The sequence below is a fragment of the Symphalangus syndactylus genome, chromosome 20, assembly GCF_028878055.3.
Source record: "Symphalangus syndactylus isolate Jambi chromosome 20, NHGRI_mSymSyn1-v2.1_pri, whole genome shotgun sequence".
NCBI classification, from domain to species: domain Eukaryota; kingdom Metazoa; phylum Chordata; class Mammalia; order Primates; family Hylobatidae; genus Symphalangus; species Symphalangus syndactylus.
In genome coordinates, this window is record NC_072442.2 from 38695354 (window position 1) to 38719847 (window position 24494).

Here is a 24494-nt window from a genome sequence, read left to right on the forward strand (position 1 = left end):
CTGCCCGGCCGCCCCGTCCGGGAAGAAGTGAGGAGCGCCTCTGCCCAGCCGCCCCGTCCGGGAAGAAGTGAGGAGCGCCTCTGCCCGGCCGCCCCGTGTGGGAAGTGAGGAGCGCCTCTGCTCGGCCACCCACCGTCTGGGAAGTGAGGAGCGCCTCTGCCCGGCCGCCCCGTCTGGGAAGTGAGGAGTGCCTCTGCCCGGCCACCCATCGTCTGGGAAGTGAGGAGCGCCTCTGCCCCGCCACCCTGTCTGGGAAGTGAGAAGCGCCTCTGCCCGGCTGCCCCGTCTGGGAAGTGAGGAGCGCCTCTGCCCGGCCTCCCATCGTCTGGGAGGTGAGGAGCGCCTCTGCCTGGCCGCCCCGTCCGGGAAGAAGTGAGGAGCGCCTCTGCCCGGCCGCCCCGTCTGGGAAGTGAGGAGCGCCTCTGCCCGGCCGCCCTGTCCGGGAAGAAATGAGGAGCGCCTCTGCCCGGGCGCCCCATCCGGGAAGAAGTGAGGAGCGCCTCTGCACAGCCACCCATCATCTGGGAAGTGAGGAGCGCCTCTGCCCCGCCACCCTGTCTGGGAAGTGAGAAGCGCCTCTGCCCGGCCGCCTCGTCTGGGAAGTGAGGAGCGCCTCTGCCCGGCCTCCCATCGTCTGGGAGGTGAGGAGCGCCTCTGCCTGGCCGCCCCGTCCGGGAAGAAGTGAGGAGCGCCTCTGCCCGGCCGCCCCGTCTGGGAAGTGAGGAGCGCCTCTGCCCGGCTGCCCCGTCAGGGAAGAAGTGAGGAGCGCCTCTGCCCGGCCGCCCCGTCCGGGAAGAAGTGAGGAGCGCCTCTGCCCGGCCACCCACCGTCTGGGAAGTGAGGAGCGCCTCTGCCCGGCTGCCCCGTCAGGGAAGAAGTGAAGAGCGCCTCTGCCCGGCCGCCCCGTCCGGGAAGAAGTGAGGAGCGCCTCTGCCCGGCCGCCCCGTCTGGGAGGTGAGGAGCGCCTCTGCCCGGCCACCCATCGTCTGGGAGGTGAGGAGCGCCTCTGCCAGGCCACCCATCGTCTGGGAGGTGAGGAGCGCCTCTGCCCGGCCACCCATCGTCTGGAAAGTGAGGAGCGCCTCTGCCCGGCTGCCCCATCTGGGAAGTGAGGAGTGCCTCTGCCCGGACACCCATCGTCTGGGAGATAAGGAGCACCTCTGCCCGGCCGCCCATCGTCTGGGAAGTGAGGAGCGCCTCTGCCCGGCCACCCATCGTCTGGGAAGTGGGGAGCGCCTCTGCCCGACCACCCATCGTCTGGGAAGTGAGGAGCGCCTCTGCCCGGCCACCTATCGTCTGGGAAGAAGTGAGGAGCGTCTCTGCCTGGCCGCCCCGTCTGGGAAGTGAGGAGCCCCTCTGCCCGGCCGCCCCGTGTCTGGGTAGAAGTGAGGAGCTCCTCTGCCTGGCCGCTCCGTCTGGGAGGTCTACCATGGAGGCCAGAAGCAATGTGGGGGCTGGACGTGGTGGCTCACGCCTGTGGTCCCGGCACTCTGGGGGGCGAGGCGGGTTGATCACTTCGGACTAGGAGTTCGAGACCAGTCTGGCCAACTTGGCGAAACATGAAGAATACAACAGACAAACCAACCAACCAACTCAATGACAACAAAACAGGTCTACCCTGGAGTCATACTCTAATTTTTTCTATTTTCCTCCCTTTCTGATCCTTTATCCCACTTTCTTTTTCTTCCTCTTCCTTCTCCCTCTTCTTTGTCAAATAGAGGATTGAGTTATTATCACTGATCCATATAAAGTCCCTCTCTCATTTATTTTAACTCCCACCCCCATTTCTATTCCCCGACTTCCCATGTGCAACCTTCCTAATATGTTTGATACGCATCTTTTTGTTTGTATGTATTTTTAGAAAATGTTTATTGTTTTTGTATGCAAAAAAAATTAATAAAAAAATACAAAAGAAAAAAAAAGATAACAATAAAAAAAAAATAAATAAATAAATAAATTACATAGCTTTATGCTACCAGGTTAAACCACAAAGTAAAATTTCTCCAATACTGGGATACTGCAAGTTTTAATGTTACCTCTATTGGTCACAGAGTATTAGAAAAACCTGTCAGTACTACAATGTAGATTACAGGTAAGAGGCAGAAAACCGCAACTTTGACACGTACAGATTTATTTGGATAATAAAACTGTCACCTGACTTGTTAGATAATTTTTTTCCCCCAGACAGGGTCTCGCCATGACACCCAGGCTAGAATGCAATGGCACGATCACGGCTCACTGCAGCCTCGATCTCATGGGCTCAAGAGATTCTCCAACTCAGGCTCCCAAGTAGCAGGGACTGCAGATGCATGCCACCATGCCAGGCTAATTTTATTTATTTTTTTGAGATGAGGTTTTGCCATGTTGCCCAGGCTGGTCTCGAACCCCTGGGCTCAAGCAATCTGCCCACCTTGGCCTCCCAATGTACTGGGACTACAGGTGTGAACCACTGTGCCCAGCTTTGTTAGATATATTCATTAAAAGAGTAATTCTATGGCTAGGCACAGTGACTCACACCTGTAATACCAACACTTTGGGAGGCTGAGGCGGGCGGATCTCGAGGTCAGGAGTTCAAGACCAGCCTGGGCAACATGGTGAAACACTGTCTCTACTAAAGATACAAAAAATCAGCCGAGCATGGTGGCATGTTCCTGTTAATCCCAGCTACTTGGGAGGCTGAGACAGAATTGCTTGAACCCAGGAGGCGGAGGTTGCAGTGAGCCGAGATCATGCCATTGCACTCCAGCCTAGGCGACAGGGAAAGACTCAGTCTCAAAAAAAAAAAAAAAAGTAATTCTAGGCTGGGCGTGGTGGCTCACGCCTATAATCCCAGCACTTTGGGAGGAGGCCAAGGCAGGCGGATCACCAGAGGTCAGGAGTTCAAGACCAGCCTGGCCAATGTGGCGAAACCCTGTCTCTATTAAAAATACAAAAATGAGCTGGGCGGTGTGGCATGCGCCTGTAATCCCGGCTACTCAGGAGGCTAAGGCAGGAGAATCGCTTGAACCTGGGAGGCGGAGGTTGTAGCGAGCCGAGGTTGTACCACTGTACTCCAGACTCAAGCCAGGGCGACAAAGCGAGACATGAGTAGCTGTCTCACAAACAAACAAAAAAAAAATCAGGCCGGGCACGGTGGCTCATGCCTGTAATCTCAGCACTTTGGGAGGCCGAGGCGGGTGGATCATGAGGTCAGGAGTTCAAGATCAGCCTGGCCAAGATGGTGAAACCCCATCTCTACTAAAGATACAAAAATTAGCTGGGTGTGGTGGTGGGCGCCTGTAATCCCAGCTACTCAGAAGGCTGAGGCAGAGAATCGCTTGAACCTGGGAGGCAGGGGTTGCAGTGAGCTGAGATCGTGCCACTGCACTCCAGCCTGAATGACAGAGCGAGACTGTGTCTCAAAAAAAAAAAAAAAAAAAGACTAATTCCAACTGCTAGGGAAGGTTAAGGGCAGAAGGCCATACATCTTAACTGAGTTGAATGTATCAGATTTTTAGTGGGTGGAACATGACAAGGCATTGATGATTCTCATATATACCTCCCCTTTGTTGAAAACTGTTGTTTTAAGGGAAGCAAGAAAGGTATAGATAAACACTTTACTTCTTGATTTTTTCAACTAATCTCAATTTCCTGGGTAAAATTTTATGGGTAAAAATAATCTAATGACATATGGAAATATATGAAAATGGTAATTAAGAGCATAAATTCATGGAGTCCAACTATTTTGAATTCCCACTCTTTACCTTCTTAGATAGGTGACCTTGAGCAATTTAACTAACTTAGCTATGCTGCAGCTTCCTCATCTGTAAAGTAGAAATAATGTGACCTACCTTATAAGGAAGCTGAGAGTATAAGAGCCAGTTACAGTACTTAGCACAATGACTGGTACATAATAAATCTAAATAATCACTGGACTTTACTCACTTATTTACTTACTATGCCCAAGCATTAAAAAAAAGAATTACCTACTCCCCCCACCTACCCCCTCACCCCTGACACACACAGTAAGTCCTCTTTTAGGAGATTAAGGCTAGAGACGTCACTTCCTGGGTATTACTAGCTTTCTTCATTCATCATAGCCTCCAATAACACACAGAAACATGGAATTTCAAAAACTAAGAAAGTGACTAAATACTACAAATACCTTGTGAATCTCCTTTTTTATTTCCTAAATTTTTTTCTTATGTTTATTTTGAGACAAGGTCTCACTCTATCACCCAGGCTGGAGTGTAGTGCCACAATCATGGCTCACTGCAGCCTTGAACTCCTGGACTCCAGTAATCTGCTTCCCTCAGCCTCCCAAATACCTAGGACTACAGGTGTGCACCACTGTGCCCAGCTAAGTTTCCTATTTTTTTTTTTTTTGAGACAGAGTTTCACTCTTGTTTCCCAGGCTGGAGTGCAATGGCTCGATCCTGACTCACTGCAACCTCTGCCTCCTGGGTTCAAGCGATTCTCCCTCAGCCTCCTGAGTATGACAGGCATGTGCCACCACGCCCGGCTAATTTTGTATTTTTAATAGAGACAGGGTTTCACCATGTTGGCCAGGCTGGTCTTGAACTCCTGACCTCGGATGATCCGCCCACCTCGGCCTCCCAAAGTGTGGGATTACCGGTGTGAGCCACTGCGCTCGGCCTTTTTTTTTTTTAAGAGACGGGGTTTTGCCATTTTGCCCAGCCTGCTCTCAGCCCCTAAATTTATTTTTATTTTTATCTTTTTATTTATTTATTTTGAGACAGAGTCTTGCTCCATTGCCCAGGCTGGAGTGCAGTGGTGTAACCTCAGCTCACTGCAACCTCCGCCTCCCAGGTTCAAGAGATTCTCCTGCCTCAGCCTCCTGAGTAGCTGGGACTACAGGTGCCGGCCACCATGCCCGGCTGTTTCGTATTTTTAGTAGAGACACGGTTTCACCATGTTGGCCAGGCTGATCACCCTGACCTCCAGTGATCCGCCCGCCTTGCCTCCCAAAGTGCTGGGATTACAGGCGTGAGCCACCGTGCCTGGCCCTGAATTTCATTTTTTGTTCTATTTTTATCTTCTTGCTTTTATTAAATTATATTAAAACTTAAAAATTTTCAACTGGGCTCATGCCACCTGAGGTGGGTGGATCACTTCAGGTCAGGAGTTCAAGACCAGCCTGACCAACATGGTGAAACCCTGTCTCTACTAAAATACAAAAATTTCCCAGGCGTGGTGGCAGACGCCTGTAATCCCAGCTACTAGGGAGGCTGAGGCAGGAGAATTGCTTGAACCCAGGAGGTGGAGGTTGCAGTGAGCTGAGATCACGCTGTGGCACTCCAGCCTGGGTGACAGAGTGAGACTCCGTCACAAAAAAAAAAAAAAAAAAAAAAAAGAAAAATTTCCTATTAGTTGGAATACTACTCGTATTAGTTAATATCCAAATTCATCAATCATATCCCACTTACAGCCATTTACTTACCAACATATGATCCACCGGCACAGAACTTCTTTTGGGACAACCTCAATAATCTGTCATCTTCTACCTAAAGAAGCAAAACAAAGGCTATAATAGTACTGACACCATTTGGGGTTTTTGTTTTTGTTTTTGAAAAGGAGGGAGACAATATTTCTGTGACAAATGCTGGAACGAGCACAACCAAATGCCTCATGAGTATACAAAATGCAATTGTGATGAAGACAGTAATAATAAAGAGAAAAGTCCAAATAACTAAAAAGCCAGAGGCAACAATGAAGTACATATGTTTACAAAATACTTCAACAATATGCAGTCATTTGTGTCATTTAGTAGTCACCACATCCTGGATTTCAAGTAACACAAGATAAAACAGACTTTAGATCACCTAAATCAAATGTAAAATTGGGCTAATGAGCTTCACAGATAAACTTACTGCAAGAAATAGAATTGAAAAACTAAGAAAAAATTTAAGTGAGAAAGCAATGGCCACTCTGATGCCATAGGGAAACTATTAATGAACATTAACAGTAGATATTAATTATATATATACTCAGTTATATATCACACAGATTTCCCTGAGAAAGTTGAAAGCTTTTACATTGATTCAGAATTAGAGCAAAAATATTTAAATTTGGGGAATGTCAAGTGAGAAACAGATCATAATCAAGATATGTTACACAGCTCTCCTATTCCTAAAAGAATTAAGAGCGACAGACAGGCCTTTAATTTCATTAATATATTTTAAATTTATTTTTAGTTTTTTTAGAGACAGGGTCTCACTATAATATTGCCCAGGATGATCTCGAACTCCTAGGTTCAAGCAATCCTCCTGCCTCAGCCTCCTAAAGTGCTAGGATTATAAGTTTGAGCCACTGCACCAGGCCATTGGCCTTTTATTACAACGCAAAATGGAGGATGAGTTTGGCTGTGCCTGTAGACAAAAAAGAAAACAAAGAAAGCAAGAACTTGAAAGCCCCTGGATGGAAAGAGTTTCAGCAACACTGAGAAGTGTGGCATTACTGTTCTCTGTTCTAACTGAAACTATTATCTCTTAAAAGTGTGTTCTGCTTTAAGAAAAAAATTACGGCTTAATAATCTGCTTTATGTGTAATCATTAACATTTCAATAGTTTTGGGTTTGTTTTTTTGATTTGGTAGAGGCAGCGTCTTGCCATGTTACCCAGGCTGGTCTCAAACTCCAGAACACAAGTGATCCTCCCAAAGTGCTGGGATTACAAATGTGAGCCACTGTGCCTGTCCAATTGTTTGTTTTTTAATACATGGTCTTGCTCTGTTGCCCAGGATCAACTGCAGTGCTGCCATCACAGCTCACTGCAGCCTTAACACCTCCTGTGCTCAAGCGATCCTTCCAACTAAGCCTCCCAAGTAGCTGGGACTACAGGCACGTGCCACCATGCCCAGCTAGTTTTTCTTACTTTTAGTAGAGACGAGGTCTCACTATGTTGCCCAGGCTTGTCTTGAACTCCTGAGCTCAAGCAATCCTCCCACCTTGGCCTCCCAGTATTGTAAGTACAGGCGTGAGCCACTGTGCCTGGCCCAGCCAATAGTTCAGTAGTTTTGAGGGAATGAAATGCCCAGGTGAAAAGTAACAACAATTTTTGTATGTTAATATTCTTAAAAGAGTCAGTCTATATGCAGTGTCAACATCAAATTCAATTAGTCATCTCCTATAACAAGACTAGTCCCAAGTGCAGAAAAAAGACTGCAAAGAAATAGAATGGTCACAGTGGTAGGTCACTAAACTTACAGGTATTCTTTTCCACCAAACATGATCAATTGCATTCCCTAAATTGCCTTTCCAAGTTATTGCAGCCAATCTAACTGAGAGGTCCTCCAATGTGCACACTTTAGTGTAAAATCCAGTCATGTTGAAAGTTAAGATTTGGCTCTGAAAGGGTAATCTGCAAGCTTACACATGAAAATGTTCCATGTAAATTTGGGAGCATTTTGAGAGTGCAAGAATTGGTTTAAATGTCACCTAGAATACAAAAGTGCAGAAAAGCAAATTTATAACTTAGATTGCCACATTGAGAAATTATTTGTAAAACATACTTAGCTTTGGCCGGGTGTGCAGTGGCTCACACCTGCATTCCCAGCACTTTTGGGAGGCAGGGGTGGAAGGATCACTTAAGCCCAGGGGTTCCAGAACAGGCTGGGCAATACAGTGAGACCTCATCTCAATTTTTTAAAATATAAAAACAATAATAAAAAAATACTTAGCTTTGTGGACAATGTAGGACCACAAGAAAAAACACATACTAAAAAAGAACTATGAATCCACTTCCCTAAAAATGAACAGGAATTAAATCCCCATGCAGCTCACAGAACCATGGCAAATAAATTGAAGAGAACAATTTCATTTAATGAAACTGGAGACAAGACAAGCAGGTAACATTTTGTTTTCTCTCTTAAGTATGTATAATTTTAATGATGCAAGCTGTAAAATTACTGATAAAAGAGTAACAGGGCTGGTTTAAATGTCACTAGAAAACTTGAAGTACAGAAAAGCAAACTTGATACACTGTACTGAATTTCATTTAATACAGTATCAGACAAATGGAAAGACTTTATATGTTTACCTGTTCAGCTTCCACATAAATGAGGGGAAATCCCATTTGTTTGGTCCAGGTATTCATCACAGCTGCTATAGGTTTACCACTAGCATTTTCTAAACTTTCCCAGAGATCCTCTAGAAGATAAACAATGATCATCTAAAATGTTTATATTTTTATTTTCCTAAACAAAAAAGAAATTTTATTTAACTTTTGACACTACACTGCTAATTCTTTGGTTCTTTCAGGTTGAGGAAACAGTGAGCCAAATTAATATTCCCCTTGCCACCCCTCTTCTGCAACTAAGTAAATTCTATCATAAAAACTGGTATTTTTTGAGATAGGGTCTTACTTTGTCACACAGACTAGAGTGCAGTGGCATAATCACAGCTCACTGCAGCCTCGACCTCCCAGACTCAGGTGATCTTCCCTCCTCAGCCTCCTGAGTAGCTGGGACTACAGGTGCACATCACAACACCTGGCTTTTTTTTTTTTTTTTTGAGATGGAGTCTTGCTCTGTTGCCCAGGCTGGAGTGCAGTGGCATGATCTAAGCTCACTGCAACCTCTGCCTCCCAGGTTCAAGCAATTCTCTTGCTTCAGGCACCTGAGTAGCTGGGATTACAGGCATGTGCCACTACACCCAGCTAATTTTTGTATTTTTAGTAGAGATGGAGTTTCACCATGTTGACCAGGTTGGTCTTGAACTCCTGACCTCAGGTGATTCACTGCCTCGGCCTCCTAAAGTGCTGGGATTATAGGCGTGAGCCACCGCACCCGGCCCATAATTTCTTGCAATTTTTGTAGAGATGGGGTTTCACCATGTTGCCCAGGCTGGTCTCAAAATCCCAGGCTCAAGCAATCCGCCTGCCTCAGCCTCCCAAGGTGCTGGAATTACAGGTGTGAGTCATCACACCTGGCCAAAACTGGTCTTTTATTCTGAGATATACTTAATCATTCTAATTTATAAGAAAAATTACGAATTATAATAAAAGAAAAACAGATGAGTTAAGGAGAAACAAAGAAATTGAAACATGTTCAAGATCACTACTAAACAATCACTGACAAACTTAAGGCCGTTATACCCATTCAATTAACCTCACTTTAAAAATATCCAGGCTGGGTGCGGTGGCTCACGCCTGTAATCCCAGCACTTTGGGAAGCCAAGGCGGGCAGATCACCTGAGGTCTGGAGTTCAAGACCGGCCTGACCAACATGGAGAAACCCCATCTCTACTAAAAATACAAAATTAGGCTGGGTGCGGTGGCTCACACCTGTAATCCCAGCACTTTGAGAGGCCGAGGTGGGCACGTCAGCTGAGGTCAGGAGTTCGAAACCAGCCTGGCCAACATGGTGAAACCCTTTCTCTACTAAAAATACAAAAATTAGCTAGGCATGGTGGCACACACCTGTTCCCAGCTACTTGGGACGCTGAGACAGGAGAATCACTTGAACCCAGGAGGCAGAGGTTGCAGTGAAGCCAAGATTGCACCACTGCACTCCAGCCTGGGCGACAGAGCAAGACCCTGTCTTTAAAAAAAAAAAAAAAAAAAAAAACAAAATTATCCGGCCGTGGTGGCACATGCCTGTAATCCCAGCTACTCAGGAGGTTGAGGCAGGAGAATCACTTGAATCCGTGAGGGCGGAGGTTGTGGTGAGCCAAGACTGCGCCATTGCACTCCAGCCTGGGCAACAACAGCGAAACTCCGTCTCAAAAAAAAAAAAAGAACTGAAAAGAATCAAAAAGTTAAAAAAATTAAAAAGTAAATTTAAAATGTTACAGTAAGCTAGGGTTAATTTATGATTCAAGAAAGAAAAATTATTTTTATAAATTTAGTGTAGCCTAAGTGTAAAGTATTTATAACATCTATAGTAGTGTACAGTAATGTCTTAGGCCTTCATATTCACTCACCATTCAACTCAACTAGAACAACTTCTATAAGTTGTCCTATAAGCTGCATTCAGGTGTAGCACCTTATTTTCTTTTGAGACTGAGTTTTGCTGTTGCCTAGGCTGGAGTGCAGTGGCCCAATCACAGCTCACTGCAGCTTTGACCTCCCAGGCTCAAGTGATCCTCCTACCTCAGCCTCCCAAGTAGCTGGGTCTACAGGCACATGCCACCACACCCAGCTAATTTTTGTACTTTTTATAGAGATGAGGTTTTGGCATGGTGCCCCGGCTGGTCTCAAACTCCTGGGCTCAAGCAATCTACCTGCCTCAGCCTCCCAAAGCGCTGGGATTACAGGCATATCAGCCAGCTGGTGGAGCATCTTTAATATCGTATTTTTACTGTACCTTTTCTATATTTAGAAATGTTCAGGTATACAAATACCATTGTGTTGTAATTGCCTATGGTATTCGGTACAGTAACGTGCTGTATAGGTATTTTGTAGCCTAGAAGCAACAGGATATACCATGTAGGCTAGGTGTATATAGCCTAGAACATACTGTGTAAGTTTATGTAAGTACATTCTATGATGTTCACATATTGATGAAATTGCCTGACAACGTATTTCTCAGAACATATCCCTGTTGTTAAGCAACACAAGACTGTATTCCCTTTATTTTTTATTTTTTCAGAGACAGGATCTTGTTCTGTTGCCCAGGCTGGAGTGAAGTGGTGCCATGATTGCTCACTGTAACCTCAAATTCCTGGGCTCAAGTGACCCTTCCCACTTCAGCCTCCTGAGTAGCTGGGACTACAGGCACATACCACCACACCCGGCTAATATTTTTGTATTTTTTGTAGAGGTGGGGTCTCGCTATGTTGCAAGCTGGTCTTGAACTCCTGGGCTCAATCAGTCCTCACATCCTGGCCTCCCAAAGTGCTAGGATTACAGGCGTGAGCCACCACACCCAGCCCAGACTCTTTAAATTGGCAAAATATTCAGTTATGGAAAGCAGAATGCTGGAGGATGACCAAAGGGATAATGAGTCCTGATTCATGTTGACCCAATGACTTACTGCAGGTTGAGTATCCCTTATCCAAAATGCTTGGGACCAGAAGTGTTTTGAATTTCATATTTTTTTTGGATTTTGGAATATTTGCATTATACTTACTAGCTGAGCATCTATAATTGGAATATCCAAAATCTGAAATGTTCCAATGAGCACTTCCTTTGAGCATCATGTTGGCCCTCAAAAAGTTTCAGATTTTGGGTGGGAATTGAACAATGAGAACACTTGAACACAGGGCGGGGAACATCACACACCGGGGCCTGTCATGGGGTAGGGGGCTGGGGGAGGGATAGCATTAGGAGAAATACCTAATGTAAATGACGAGTTAATGGGTGCAGCAAACTCACATGGCACATGTATACTGATGTAACAAACCTGCACGTTGTGCACATGCACCCTAGAACTTTAATTAAAAAAAGAAAAAGTTTCAGATTCTGGAGCATTTCAAATTTCAGATTTTCAGATTAGAGATATTCAACCTGAACACAGCTTCAAATAAGGTTAATTTATTTATTACATGGATCCTGACCTTGAGTTAAGTATTCAGAACAAAAATAAAATGTCCCAGCCTGGATAGAGTGACAATACTTTCTCTCCATTTCTATCTCAAGCTATTAAAGATTACCTGTGGCAGCATTCTTTTGTTGGAACTTGGTTAAATACATGTTCATTCCTTTCTTAAAGTCCTGAGAAAACACAATTTTTAAAATCCAGGGAAGTCATATCTCAGAATTTATAATATACTTGTTTATTAGTAATCAAAAACAAATTTACTCAAATACTCAAGTATCAGATACACTGAAACACATATATCTTTCTGATGCCTACTGCCTTTTATTTCATAATGCATACTCTATGCCTTCTATTCTTGCTCTTAAATTTTATACCAGCCTCCCATTCCCATTCCCAAACATACTTGCACATCACTCATCTAAGAGACCACAGTAGTCAACTTCAAATAACTGAATTCTCATTCTTTTTGGTCATTAAAAAAAAATGACAAGCCAGAAACTATTTGGGAACTTAATCCAAATAAAGTGATACATTTTTTTCATGCAAAACTCTATGATTTACCATAAAAGAATGAAATATTTAATTTTTTTTTTTTTACCTTATCCCCAATGTAGTCATGCAGCATTCGGATGACAGATGCACCTTTGCTATATGATATAGCATCAAATATCTCATCAACCTCAGATGGATGGCCCACACTGACCTGGCAGACAGTGTGATTCAGGGTTATGACAAGAAGCAGATAGCCTGTAATACTGAATTACATCAAACGCTTTCTAGGAAAACCCTTCTAACTTACATTTTTCTGCCTTTAACTCACTCATAATGTATAATGATGGTCCTCAGAAAAATGTAGTAACTAATAATAATAAAGTTGAATAGAACATGATTCCTGTCATCCCTTAGAGCCTGGGTTCCATTCCTGGCTTTTTTCTGCTGAGAGAGAAGCCACTATGGTTCTGTTTATTTTTGGGGTAGTTGCAGAAGAGTGATGAGGAAGACATGGAGGTGAAGAACATTAGATTTCTTGCACTAATTGTAATGAATTACAATTATATGGGAGCCTAATTAAATATGTTGAAGTAGGATTATAACTCTAGTTCTTCAGATACAAAATTTATATATATAAACTGAAGTAGGGACAGGCTAAGTCAACAGAATTAAAGTATTCATAAAACAGACCCTGACAATAAAATATGTCCAGAATTTTCCTTGACATAAACAATGGAACCATAGTGTTACCCAATAGGTATGATTTCTCCCATACTATTCTTTTTCTTTTTTTTTGGCAGAGTTTTTTGCTCTTGTTGCCCAGGCTGGAGTGCAATGGCACGATCTCAGCTCACCGCAACCTCTGCCTCCCAGGTTCAAGCGATTCTCCTGCCTCAGCCTCCCGAGTAGCTGGGATTACAGGCATGCGCCACCATGCCTGGCTAATTTTGTATTTTTAGTAGAGACGGGGTTTCTCCATGTTGGTCAGGCTGGTCTCAAACTCCCGACCTCAGGTGATCCGCCCGCCTCAGCCTCCCAGAATGCTAGGATTACAGGCGTGAGCCACTGCGCCTGGCCAGACCAATTTTTTTTTACTGCCTACCTTAAAAAGAAATGTTAATTAGAACTTAGACTTACTAGCTTTTCAAGACTAGAAATATGAACCAGTAAAATCACCCATGCTATTTTCTCTTCTTTTCAAAGTCCAAGGTATCTATGTAACAAATTACGTATTTCATTGTAAATGAGAGCAGTCATAGGCTAATGGTTAGAAAGTATGGCTCACTTCAATAGGATGGCTGTTATCTAAGGCGTCAAGCTCCTGGGCACGGGTATAATCAGCAGAAACAAACTGAGTCCAAATATCATACTCTGGGAAGCAGTGGTCTACACACAGATATTCAATCCAGGATGCAAAACCTTCATTTAACCAAAGATGAGTCCACCATTCCTAAAAACAAAAGATGAAAATACTTAAAGAAAATGAAATGATTGTCATTCTACTAATCTAAAACACTCACACGTCCCTTCCACTATACTCCAAAACTCACAATTTAATGACTTAAAATTCAGTTCAAAACATTTGGCAAGGAACTCACATTTCTGAAAAAGAGAGAAGACTAAAAGAGATGTCAAGAAAGGCCAACTGGTGATATTAGAATTATATCTGAGGGTCATTTTCATCATTTTCTTTTCCTTTCTTGTTTTTTTTTTTTTTTTTTTTTTTTTTGAGACAAAGTCTTGTTTTGTCACCAGGCTGGAGTGTTCACCAGTAGCTGGGATTACAGGCATGCATCACTATGCCTGGCTAATTTTTGTATTTTTAGTAGAGACAGGGTTTTGCCATGTTGGCCAGGCTGGTCTCGAACTTCTGACCTCAAGTGATCCACCTGCCTCGGCCTCCCAAAGTGCTGGGATTACAGGTGTGAGCCACCATGCCTGAGCCAAAGGATATTTTCAAAACATTGTAAATAACTTCTCCCCCAAACTCAGACAGGGTCTCATTCTGTTGCCCAGGCTGGAGTGGCACTGGCACCATCGTAGCTCACTGCAGCCTCCTGGGCTCAAGCAATCCTCCCACCTCAGCCTCCCAAAGTGCTGGGATTACAGGCATGAGCTACCACACCTGGCCTTTTCTGGGGGGACTGGTTAGGTTGAGACCAGTTTAGGCAACAAAGTGAAACCTTGTCTCTACAAAAGGCAACACAGTGAAACCTTGTCTCTACAAAAAGTGCAAAAATTAGCTGGGCATGGTGCCACACACCTGTAATTGCAGCTACTCAGGAGGCAGAGACAGGAGGATTGCTTGAGCCCAGAGGTCAAGACTGTAATGAACCATGATTGTGCCACTGCACTCCAGCTTCAGTGACAGAGTGAGACTCTGTCTTTAAAAAAAAAAAATTATTTTGATATTAAGTGATAAGTGGCTATTTGCCTAGTAGCTTTCTAAAATAAACCAGTATAAAATGAAACTTATTTTCCAACCTATCCCTAAGCCCTTGGAATTTCAGTTCTAATAACTAGAATAGTTACATAAAACCAGTAAAAAGTTGTTTAATAAGAATGTACACATTTCCCCTACTAAAATTTATTGCTTGTAGTTTCAAAATAAAATCATAAAGTTCTCTCAAAGCCAAGCAAAAAAACTATTTGGTACAAAGTAGCAAACTCGCTGCATTAGAAGAAAAGGCCATTTCTTCACATATTTGAATACAGGCACCAACACATAGTTCCACATGAAATTATATTTCTTTTTTTTTTTTTTTTTTTTTTTTTGAGATGGAGTTTCGCTCTTGTTGCCCAGGCTGGAGTGCAGTGGCGTGATCTCGGCTCACTGCAACCTCTCCCTCCCAGGTTCAAGCGATTCTTCTGCCTCAACCTCCAGAGTAGCTAGGATTACAGGCACACACCACCACGCCCAGCTAATTTTCTATTTTTTTTTTTTTACTGGAGATGGGGTTTCGCCACATTGGTCAGGGTGGTCTTGAACACGTGACCTCAAGTGATCCACCCGCCTCGGCCTCCCAAAGTGCTGGGATTACTGGCGTAAGCCACCGTGCCCAGCCTGAAATTATATTTCAAACAATTTTTTTCACCTGTAAAATTTTAAATATCCAAAATAAAAGGAAAAGATTTATCTTCAAGGGTTGACTTTCTGTAGAAACTCTCTGAGACACATAATAGTGGATAAATGTCTTACATTCTTATTTATATGACGTATGGGCTCAATCTACATTCAAATCAGGTTCTGCTCTTTGGCAGCCTAAAATGTTGTCAGGGAATCTAGCTGGCTCCAGAATATCCAGTTATTTAATTGCAGAGGTACATCTAGTTCACTTATTAAATCCTGTGCTCCCAAGCTCTAACACAGTTGGCATTCATAAATAGTATTTATTTAGAGTAAGAGTGAAAAATCAGGACTGAAGGACAGAGATCATTACTGCAAGCATTATAAGGATTTCAACAGAACAGCTGGAATTTTAATACAGCTTTATTCTGCAGTTACTCTGCAGTTTGTTAACTTTTATTTCATTCAATTTCAACTTAACATTTTAGGCAATGAAAAAACTGACTCCTAAAAACATTTCTCTCTAATTAAAGATCAGTTTGTTATTCATCAGGTTACTTTTCAGCTGTGAATCAGATTAACAAATAAGATTCAAGAAACTACGGTTAGCCTGGAATCTCACTGCATGATTCATTCATCTACACCTAAGAGGAATCTTTTTCTCTCACCCAAATTAGTATCTTGACTTTTTCCATTTGCAGACAAATTGTAGAACAGTTTAGGAAGTGTCTGTTGAATAAAGACTGTCCATATGCCCTTGTTCAATGCAGAGATTCTGATAAGCCCTTTCAAAGTGGACTTTTTAAAATAATACTTTTCTATCACTCAATTATTTTTTGGCACAGTGTTGCAGCCAAACTTGAAATACTATGTAGCCAAAATAATGTGGAGTAGGATGAAGATAAATATATTTGAGCACTTAAAAATATTAAATACCATAGTAACAAGATTTCCAAACCATTGATGGGCGAGTTCATGTCCCACAACCAGTGCAACCCACTGGCGGGATGAAGAACAGGAATTTTTTGGATCAATAAGCAATGCAGTCTCCCTGTGTTTTAAAAAAAAAAAAAAAAGAAAGAAACAAATTTAAACAATAAAAGTGGGCATGCATAAGTTGGGAAGATTCAGACAGTAAGTGAGATGGACAAGTTAGGCTTTAGAGATATTAGGAAAATATTTCCTAATATGGAAAGAAAAAGTTTCAGGAAGATTAAAAACTATCCCAACAGAATTAATACAACAGAATATCAAAGATGTGATATTATCAGTTTGTTGATAGAATAGCTGCCTGAAATTTTGGGAAAACATTGTCTAAGGGATTACGGATTACTGTGCTAGATGGAGAGAGAAGAAAGTCCTTCCATTACATGAGGGGAGTGGTGGAGGAAGATGCATTCCATAGTCCCAAAAACAGCAGTGAGCCGGCTGTCCAACACTTAGCTCATCTAAGAAGGCAATTGAAAGTAGAAGGCAAAAACTTGTTCACAGACAGACTCTGCTTTTAAAAGTTATTCAGCTCACATGTTTATGTTGTGGTGACAGACATGTAAAAACTTGGCTAGCAGATATGAAATTAGGGAAGGTTCTCCAAGCTGGATAAATAGCTATGAAACTACTGGCAGGAAAGAAAGGCACTGCAATGAGAAACTTAGCCAAGAATATATCTAAAAATGCTACTACCGCCAGATGCTCACTTTAAAATCTTATACCCTCAGACAGTAACACCAAAGGGAGGGGTGTCTATCTGCATTCTTGAAATGTGCATGGAAGTGGGGGAAGGTAGAAAAATTTACACCAAATTGTAAAGCAGAAGCTACTGAACTGTGATTAGGAGGGAAGCCCTTTTGAAATCAGTGATTGAAAAGATATGGCAGGGTAATACATCATTAACATACCTGTAAGTAACAAGGCCCCAGTTCTCCATGGCACCTTCATAAAATAAATATAAACATTTATTGATATATATATATATATATATACTCTTGCATCAAAAGTCACAAAATTTTAAAAAGTTATTACAATTCAGCAATAAAATGAAATTTACTTTACCAGCTGCAAAGTCTGCAATAGCAATGAGATCAATTTTAGGTAGAGGATAAGGAACACTGAAGTAGTCCTTATAAAAAGGTAAGGTTTTAGCAGCAACCTATAAAAGTATAAACAAAATAACCATCTAATAAATATTTTATTATAATTCATATTGAAACCCACAAAGGAATCCTGTTGCAAGCCAATGTATCTTAAATTACTAGAAATGAATCCCAGGGAGCCCTACCTCTGAAGACTGCCTTAGCTCCAAACTTTGAATACAATGGCCAAACTTTAATCTATTTATAACTTGATATGAAACATATAACTACATATTTTCTGACCCATTCCCTAGAGAAATTCCACTCTTATATTCTCTTAATTATTATTTCGTAAAATAACGAAACACCAAGGTTGGCATTTCCAAAATTCTATTAAAAATAAACCAAGTAGCACAACTTTCAGATTAAATTATAAATAACTGTACTAATAATTGACCAGAAATGTAAATTCCCCAACCTGGAGTTATGGACTGTTGGAACAATCCTCTTCAAGTACATTTACCTCTAACGCAAATTTTCCTTGCTCTGCTTTGCCAACAGGAGTGTAAACACGGACACACACACCATCTTTTGACCTTGTTTCTACAAAGTCATATTCACCCACAACAAATGCCACCAGATATGTAGACATAACAGGTGTGCGGGCAAACTTCACTTCCACTAAATTTTCATCATCAGGGTATGGTTTCCGGTCAATTACATTCTTTAAGAAAGAAAAAAACGAAAAATTTAAATAGGTTTACATTAATACCACAGAGCAAATACCTGCCAAAAACTGTAGGCTTTATTGCATCTCTTCCCCCTTTCTATTCTAGCATGGCTTATTTCTCTACCCCAATTCATCCAGTGCTTTTATGCTGTCTTTAAGAAGGAAAGTGGTCTGATAAAACACTCATACCAAGAAGCTGGAGGCTGAAGTGTTAAAACTACCAAGGACCTGTGAGAGAAAAGAGGAATGGACTTTTCTCGAATACTTATTATAAGCCAGGCATTGGGATGATTTAAGTAAGGGCTTCATACTTTTCAACTGACATAAGTTTACGAGAAAATGACTATTAACAAAAATAAAATAGGGGCCAGGCGCGGTGGCTTACGCCTGTAATCCCAGCACTTTGGGAGGCTGAGGCGGGCGAATCACAAGGTCAGGAGATCAAGACCATCCTGGCTAACATGGTGAAACCCCGTCTCTACTAAAAATACAAAACATCAGCCAGGCGTGGTGGCGGGTGCCTGTAGTCCCAGCTACTTGGGAGGCTGAGGCAGGAGAATGGCATGAACCAGGGAGGCGGAGCTTCAGCTTCAGTGAGCTGAGATCACACCACTGCACTCCAGCCTGGGCGACAGAGTGAGACTCATTCTCAAAAACAAATAAATAAAATATAATATAACTGTAGAATCTCCCATTTCAAAGGATACAAACTTCTGGATTGAGGACATTCTCTACCAAAGTTGGCTCTAAGCTTATTTGTGAAGAAATTTCAACTTTACCTTTGGAGTCCCTAATTTCCTTTGGTGTTCCCCCCCTTTTTCCTATTCAGGCTGTTTCCTCAAGCTCTCTCTATTCTTCCTTCCAAGGAAGACTTATTCAAGAACACACTGATAAATTCACTCATACTGAAGTGTGAATGAATATTTCCGTTTAATATATTAGCCTCCTCTTCTAAGAATATGTGAGAAGAGAATGACATTCTATTTATGGGATTCTCTTCCCCAATAAATACATAAAAGACAGTTATTTTCAGGTGCAGCAGGTTTTTCCAAGTTCCCCACACAAGACAGTCCTAGACAATACACTTCAAGTGGGGAATGCTTACCCTGTTCATGAATGAGATCAATAACACTGGTGAAGAGAATACATTCCAAGAATACAAACAGCCAGAAACCTAAATATACTTCATTATGCAGCTATATCTTTTGAATTTTTTTAACTTTTTAAAAACATAGAGACAGGGTTTTGCTCTGTTGCAATCTTTTTTTTTTCACCCAAGATGGAGTCTTCCTCTGTCACCCAGGCTGGAGTGGAGTGGCGCAATCTCAACTCACTGCAGCCTCCACCTCCCAGGTTCAAGCAATTCTCCTGCCTCAGTCTCCCAAGTAGCTGGGGTTACAGGTGCCTGCCACCATATCTGGCTAATTTTTGTATTTTTAGTAGAGATGGGGTTTCACCATGTTGGCCAGGCTGGTCTCGAACTCCTGGCCTCAAATGATCCAACTGCCTCAGCCTCTTGAAGTGCTGGGATTACAGGCATGAGCCACCATGCCTGGCCTATTTTTTTTTAAGAGATGGGGTCTTGTTCTGTCACCCAGGCTAGAATACAGTGGTGCAATCATGGCTCCCTGTAGCCTCAAACTCCTAAGTTCGAGAGATCCTCCCACATTAGCCTCCCAAGTAGTTAGGATTACAGGCACGTGCCACCATACATGACTAATTTTTAAGTTTTAAATCTTTTGTAGAAATGATGTCTCACTATGTTGCCCAGGCTAGTGTCAAACTCCTGGCCTCAAGCAATCCTCCTGCCTTAGCCTCCCAAAGCACTGAGATTACAAGCAAGAGTTACTACACCTGGCTTTCTTTTGACATTTAATAAGTCAAGACCTTTTTCTTTTCTTTTCTTTTCTTTTTTCTTTTTTTTGAGATACGGTCTGGCTCTGTCACCCAGGCTGGAGTGCAGTGGTGTGATCTCAGCTCACTACAACCTCCGCTTCCTGGGTTCAAGTGATCCTCCCACCTCAGCCTCCCAACTAGCTGGGACTACAGGTGTATGCAACCACACCCAGATAATTTTTGTATTTTTAGTAAAGACGGGATTTCACCATGTTGGCCAGGCTGGTCTTCAACTCCTGACCTCAAGCGATCTGCCTACCTTGACTTCCCAAAGTGCTGGGATGACAGGTGTAAGCCACCATATCCAGCCCAAGACCTTTTGCTTTTAGTTACTATAAATCTATTAAACTTGTCACTTAATTTACCTCTCTAAATTAAAAGAAGTAGATAATCTTATAAATGTATTTAACAAGGAATTTGACAAAGAGAAAATCCTCCAAAAATAAAGCTATCAAGAAAAAGAGGTCTTGGCTGGGCATGGTGGCTCATGCCTGTAATCCCAGCACTTTGGGAGGCTGAGGCAGGAAGACAGATTGAGCCCAGGAGTTTGAGACCAGCCTGGGCAACATAGTGAGACCCCAACTCTACAGAAAAAAAAAAAAAAGAAAGAAAAAGAGGCTTATTGAAAATAAAGAAAACTAATATTTATGTTCCTATAATATACCAGCACTGTAGTAGGTGGTTTCACATTATCCCATCTAATCAGCAAACTAAATCTGCTAAAGCTTATTAAAATTTTAGATAAACTTATAAACACATACATACCATGTTTGATAAAGCTACTCTGTCTTTAGGAACAACCAATGAGATATCAAAAGTTGCTTTGATAGCAGGCTCATCCCAGCAAGGAAAAGCCCTTCGGGCATCAGTAGCCTTAAGAAAAGAAGACGAAATATAAATACCTTAGAATTAACCTAACAAGTTATTTCATAAAGCAGTCGCCATTTCCCTCTGTCATTCATTCATTCCCTTGTTCAAATATTTACTTTCTCTTCAGTGCCAGGCAACAAGCTAGGCGTTAACTAGAAAGAAAAGACAACACTTGCTACCACTGCCATTCCAGCAATTATCCAGGCACTGTGTCTGCTATGGATTTTAACAATATAATTATTTACAATTAAATTTTTGTTTACATTTTAACATTTCAAATTTAATGCAAATGCCTTCAAATCAATAATGTTAACACAACATAGAGCACAGAACAGTAAAGAGTATGCTACAAGAATTCAAAGTTGGGAAAACATGGTAAGTTGCCTCTCTGGCTTTTACTTTTGAATTAAAAATAAAAATATTCTCAATCTTTGATGTGCTTGTCTTTATCTGGAATGGCAGCAATGGGAATAAAGACAGATGCTCTATCAATTCAAAACAGGTCATTCATTTAATGGCACTTCCATATGCTACACATAAAACTGTCACCACTTGACCTACTTGAGTCCTTGCTCTTTCATTAAAAATTTAAAAAAGAGCAAACTTATGAAAGCAAAATAAAACTTAGGGATTCTGCAGGGTATCAGTTATAAAAGAAAGAAACTTTAGTAAACAGAATGTTCCATTTATTTAGTAAGTAAAATGGAACCAATGACAAGATTCTGTATCATGAAAAGAAACAACAGGCCGGGTGCAGTGGCTCATACTTGTAATTCCAGCACTTTGGGAGGCCGAGGTGGATGGATCACCTGAGGTCAGGAGTTTGAGACCAGCCTGGTCAACATGGTGAAACCCTGTCTCTACTAAAAATACAAAAATAAGCCAGGCATGGTGACACGTGCCTGTAATCCCAGCTACTCGGGAGGATGAGGCAGGAGAATGACTCGAACCTGGGAGGCGGATGCTGCAGTGAGCCGAGATTGCACCACTGCACTCCAGCCTGGGAGACAGAGCAAGAATTCGACTTAAAAAAAAAAAAAAAAACCAAAGAGGTAGAAGAAACTTACGGAAAAGCAGGGAAAAAATTTTAGATGGCTGACTACATTCTCAAAAACATTAAATAAACAATGAATTCTATCAATGAATAAATAAGACATCTGAAAAGAAGGCAGAGTATAAGGAAAGAAATGGCAGCACAGAAGCATCTAAATTAGAAGCAGCAGCAGTAGAGAAATGAATTTATACTAAAGGAAATTAATGACATAGATAACAAGATGTAAGTTTGAAAATATCTAAAGGACAAAGTGATAAAAGCAATTAAACATACATTTGAGAGACAGATACTAGAGCTAAACTGAGTATTAACTGAGAAGGGAATGGAATGGATATCACAGTGAAGATATAACAGAAAAACTCTTTCACACTGAAAAAATATCTGAATCTAAAAATCAATAAGGTTCACCAAGTACTATGCAAAAATCAATGAAAAGTGAACACATGGTTTAAAAAACAGTTTAATTTTCAAGATCAAGATGTAATTTAACAAGCAAGCAGGAAGCAAACAAAGCAAAACAAAACAACATCTTACCTACAAAGGAAGAGGAAACATTTTAGTCTGTGACCCCTCCTCTTGAAAAAGTGAGATGTAGAAGACTTTGGAAACAATATTCACAGACTTTTGAAAGTGAAAAATTGTAAGCTGATTGTACCACTCTTACAATTGAATGAGCTGGGCCTATTACTCGTGGCAAGAGAGAACTCACACCATAGGGAACCAATGGTGTCTCCATAAGAATGTAAGAAAGAACCCACTATACGATTTGGGATTTGGTTTACATGATTTGGAAGAGGGTCTAAGTAAGCAGGGATTCACTCTAGATTGAGTGCTGCAAGAAGTCCTATGACGCAATTCTATAGGTAGGTATCTCAATAAATCTTATCTATACGGAGGCCAGACTAGAGCAAATCTAAAACTGTAATTGGTAAAGAAGCAGTAGTCACTCATTTTAACTGAGAGATGGAGATGTTTGATATTTTGTGGGTAGCATAGTGATCCTGTATGTACTGTACCTAGGCAAAATTATGGATGCCCTTGTTTTGTCTCACTTTATTATGGTCTCAAGTAGCCTTGTCTAACGTTAGTATTCTGTAATATTATGTCTAATAGGGAGAATAACATGGGCTAGCTGTGAGTGCCAGACAACTCCTGGATGTCAAAAGTTGCTCTTTTTACCTTTTTTCATCAACAAATCTATATACCCAATAAATCTGGTCATGTATAAAGGCAAATGAAAGATTTTTCAGAAAAGCAAAGGCTCAGGAATTACATTACCCACATATTTTCTCCTAAAAAAAAATTGTTTAGAGACATATATCAGCCAACCATTCCAGGATGAAGTGTTCAAAGCAGGTAGAGAAAGGCATTGGAATCATTCAAACACAGAATTAAACCTAAATATCTGTGGCAAATATTATTCCAAACAGAAGGTAACATAAAATTATTGAAAGAGAAGATACATCAGGTAAAACAAATTAGTAGTAAACTGGATAAAAAATTTTAGGTTATCCCAAACAAGCAAACAATGTAGGGATACGGGCAGAAACATAAGAATGGATATCATGAATTGTTTCTTTATCCATATTGAAATTTATAGAAATAAATTTAATTAGATTTAACACTTAAAAATATGACTAGCAGATTCAAAACAATTTATATAATTTGCAAATACTTGATAAATAAAAATCATCCTGGCCTACATAGGACAGCAAATATATATATATATATATATATGTACACACACACACACACACACACACACACACACACACACACGGAGAAAAAAAAATCAAAGACAGCACAGATACTACAGTAAGATAAACAAAAGATGTCAAAGAAGGAAAGGAATGCTAGAAAACAGGTCATAATGCTGTAGGCAAAGCCATAGGTGTCAAATACTAAGAGAATGATTTTAAGAAAGGTACACAGTATACAGGCAATTCAGGTATCAAAATGTGTCGTGTGTTTGAGTATGTGTGTGTATAACTGTATATAATCATTCCCCAACCCATACCCTTAATTCCCTCCTTTCTATAGAGATAATGGCTAAATATAAAATAAAAATTCTAAAATTGTGAATACAATCATGGCCAAGGGCACCTAGCCTCAAATAATCACCCCACATAATAAAACACAGCTTTGTCAGAATGCCTAATTTAAGGATAATAATATTTTAGAGAAGAATAACCCATACCTCAAACTGTGTTACAGCAGCATAGCGCACCTCTCCAGAAGGGGTAGTATATTTACTTCTATAGAAACCTTTCATTTTGTCATTCAGCTCTCCAACAAAATCTATCTTTAAGGTTCCCGTACCTGTGATTGAAGATAAATAAAAAACACTTTTATGAAGATGTTAAACACAGTTATCAAAAATATGTCCTCAAGACACTATATTCGGTTAGCTATTTACAACATTCAAATCATTCCTTCCTTTTTCAAATATTCCTCCTGGCAATGGAGAGAATACAGTACTTACTAAAGTGAAAGGCAGACTAATCCTAAAATAACTCTTGAAAGTCATGTTTAGGGTGACTGCCTAAAAAGTTATTAACTTAGTCTCAAACTACCAATATGTGAAAATAAGAACAGGAAAGGAAACAAACATTTATTCTTAAATGATTGACATGTGCTATTGTGCATAGTGCTTTTAAAATATATATAACTATTTATAAACCTGGAAGTAGATATTGTCCTCATTTTTTTCAGATGAGGAAACTGAGGCTGAGAAGCTAAATAACTTGCCCAATGTCATACAATTAGTAAGTAGTGAAAATGGGATAAAATGTTTAAGTCCAGAATTCATGCTCTCTGCCAATTATACGTGTCAAT

The 24494-nt window shown here is 41.2% G+C and overlaps 1 protein-coding gene across 8 annotated transcripts in view; it reads right to left on the bottom strand.

Moving 5' to 3' along the window:
- LOC129470003 (puromycin-sensitive aminopeptidase) overlaps positions 1 to 24494 on the bottom strand; it is a 114942-nt gene that overhangs the window by 26636 nt on the left and 63812 nt on the right. For 6 of the 8 annotated variants that reach the window (XM_055257289.2, XM_055257292.2, XM_055257288.2 and 3 more), the window contains 11 exons: positions 23857 to 23978; positions 20501 to 20608; positions 17633 to 17833; positions 17090 to 17186; positions 16936 to 16969; positions 15974 to 16088; positions 13256 to 13420; positions 12077 to 12181; positions 11591 to 11651; positions 8037 to 8146; positions 5441 to 5504 (listed from right to left, as the gene is read on the bottom strand). In XM_055257289.2, the coding sequence (XP_055113264.1) occupies positions 5441 to 5504; positions 8037 to 8146; positions 11591 to 11651; positions 12077 to 12181; positions 13256 to 13420; positions 15974 to 16088; positions 16936 to 16969; positions 17090 to 17186; positions 17633 to 17833; positions 20501 to 20608; positions 23857 to 23978 (1182 nt within the window). The remainder of the gene's footprint in view (positions 1 to 5440; positions 5505 to 8036; positions 8147 to 11590; positions 11652 to 12076; positions 12182 to 13255; positions 13421 to 15973; positions 16089 to 16935; positions 16970 to 17089; positions 17187 to 17632; positions 17834 to 20500; positions 20609 to 23856; positions 23979 to 24494) is intronic. The other 2 variants (XM_063628911.1, XM_063628913.1) reach the window with 1 other exon arrangement.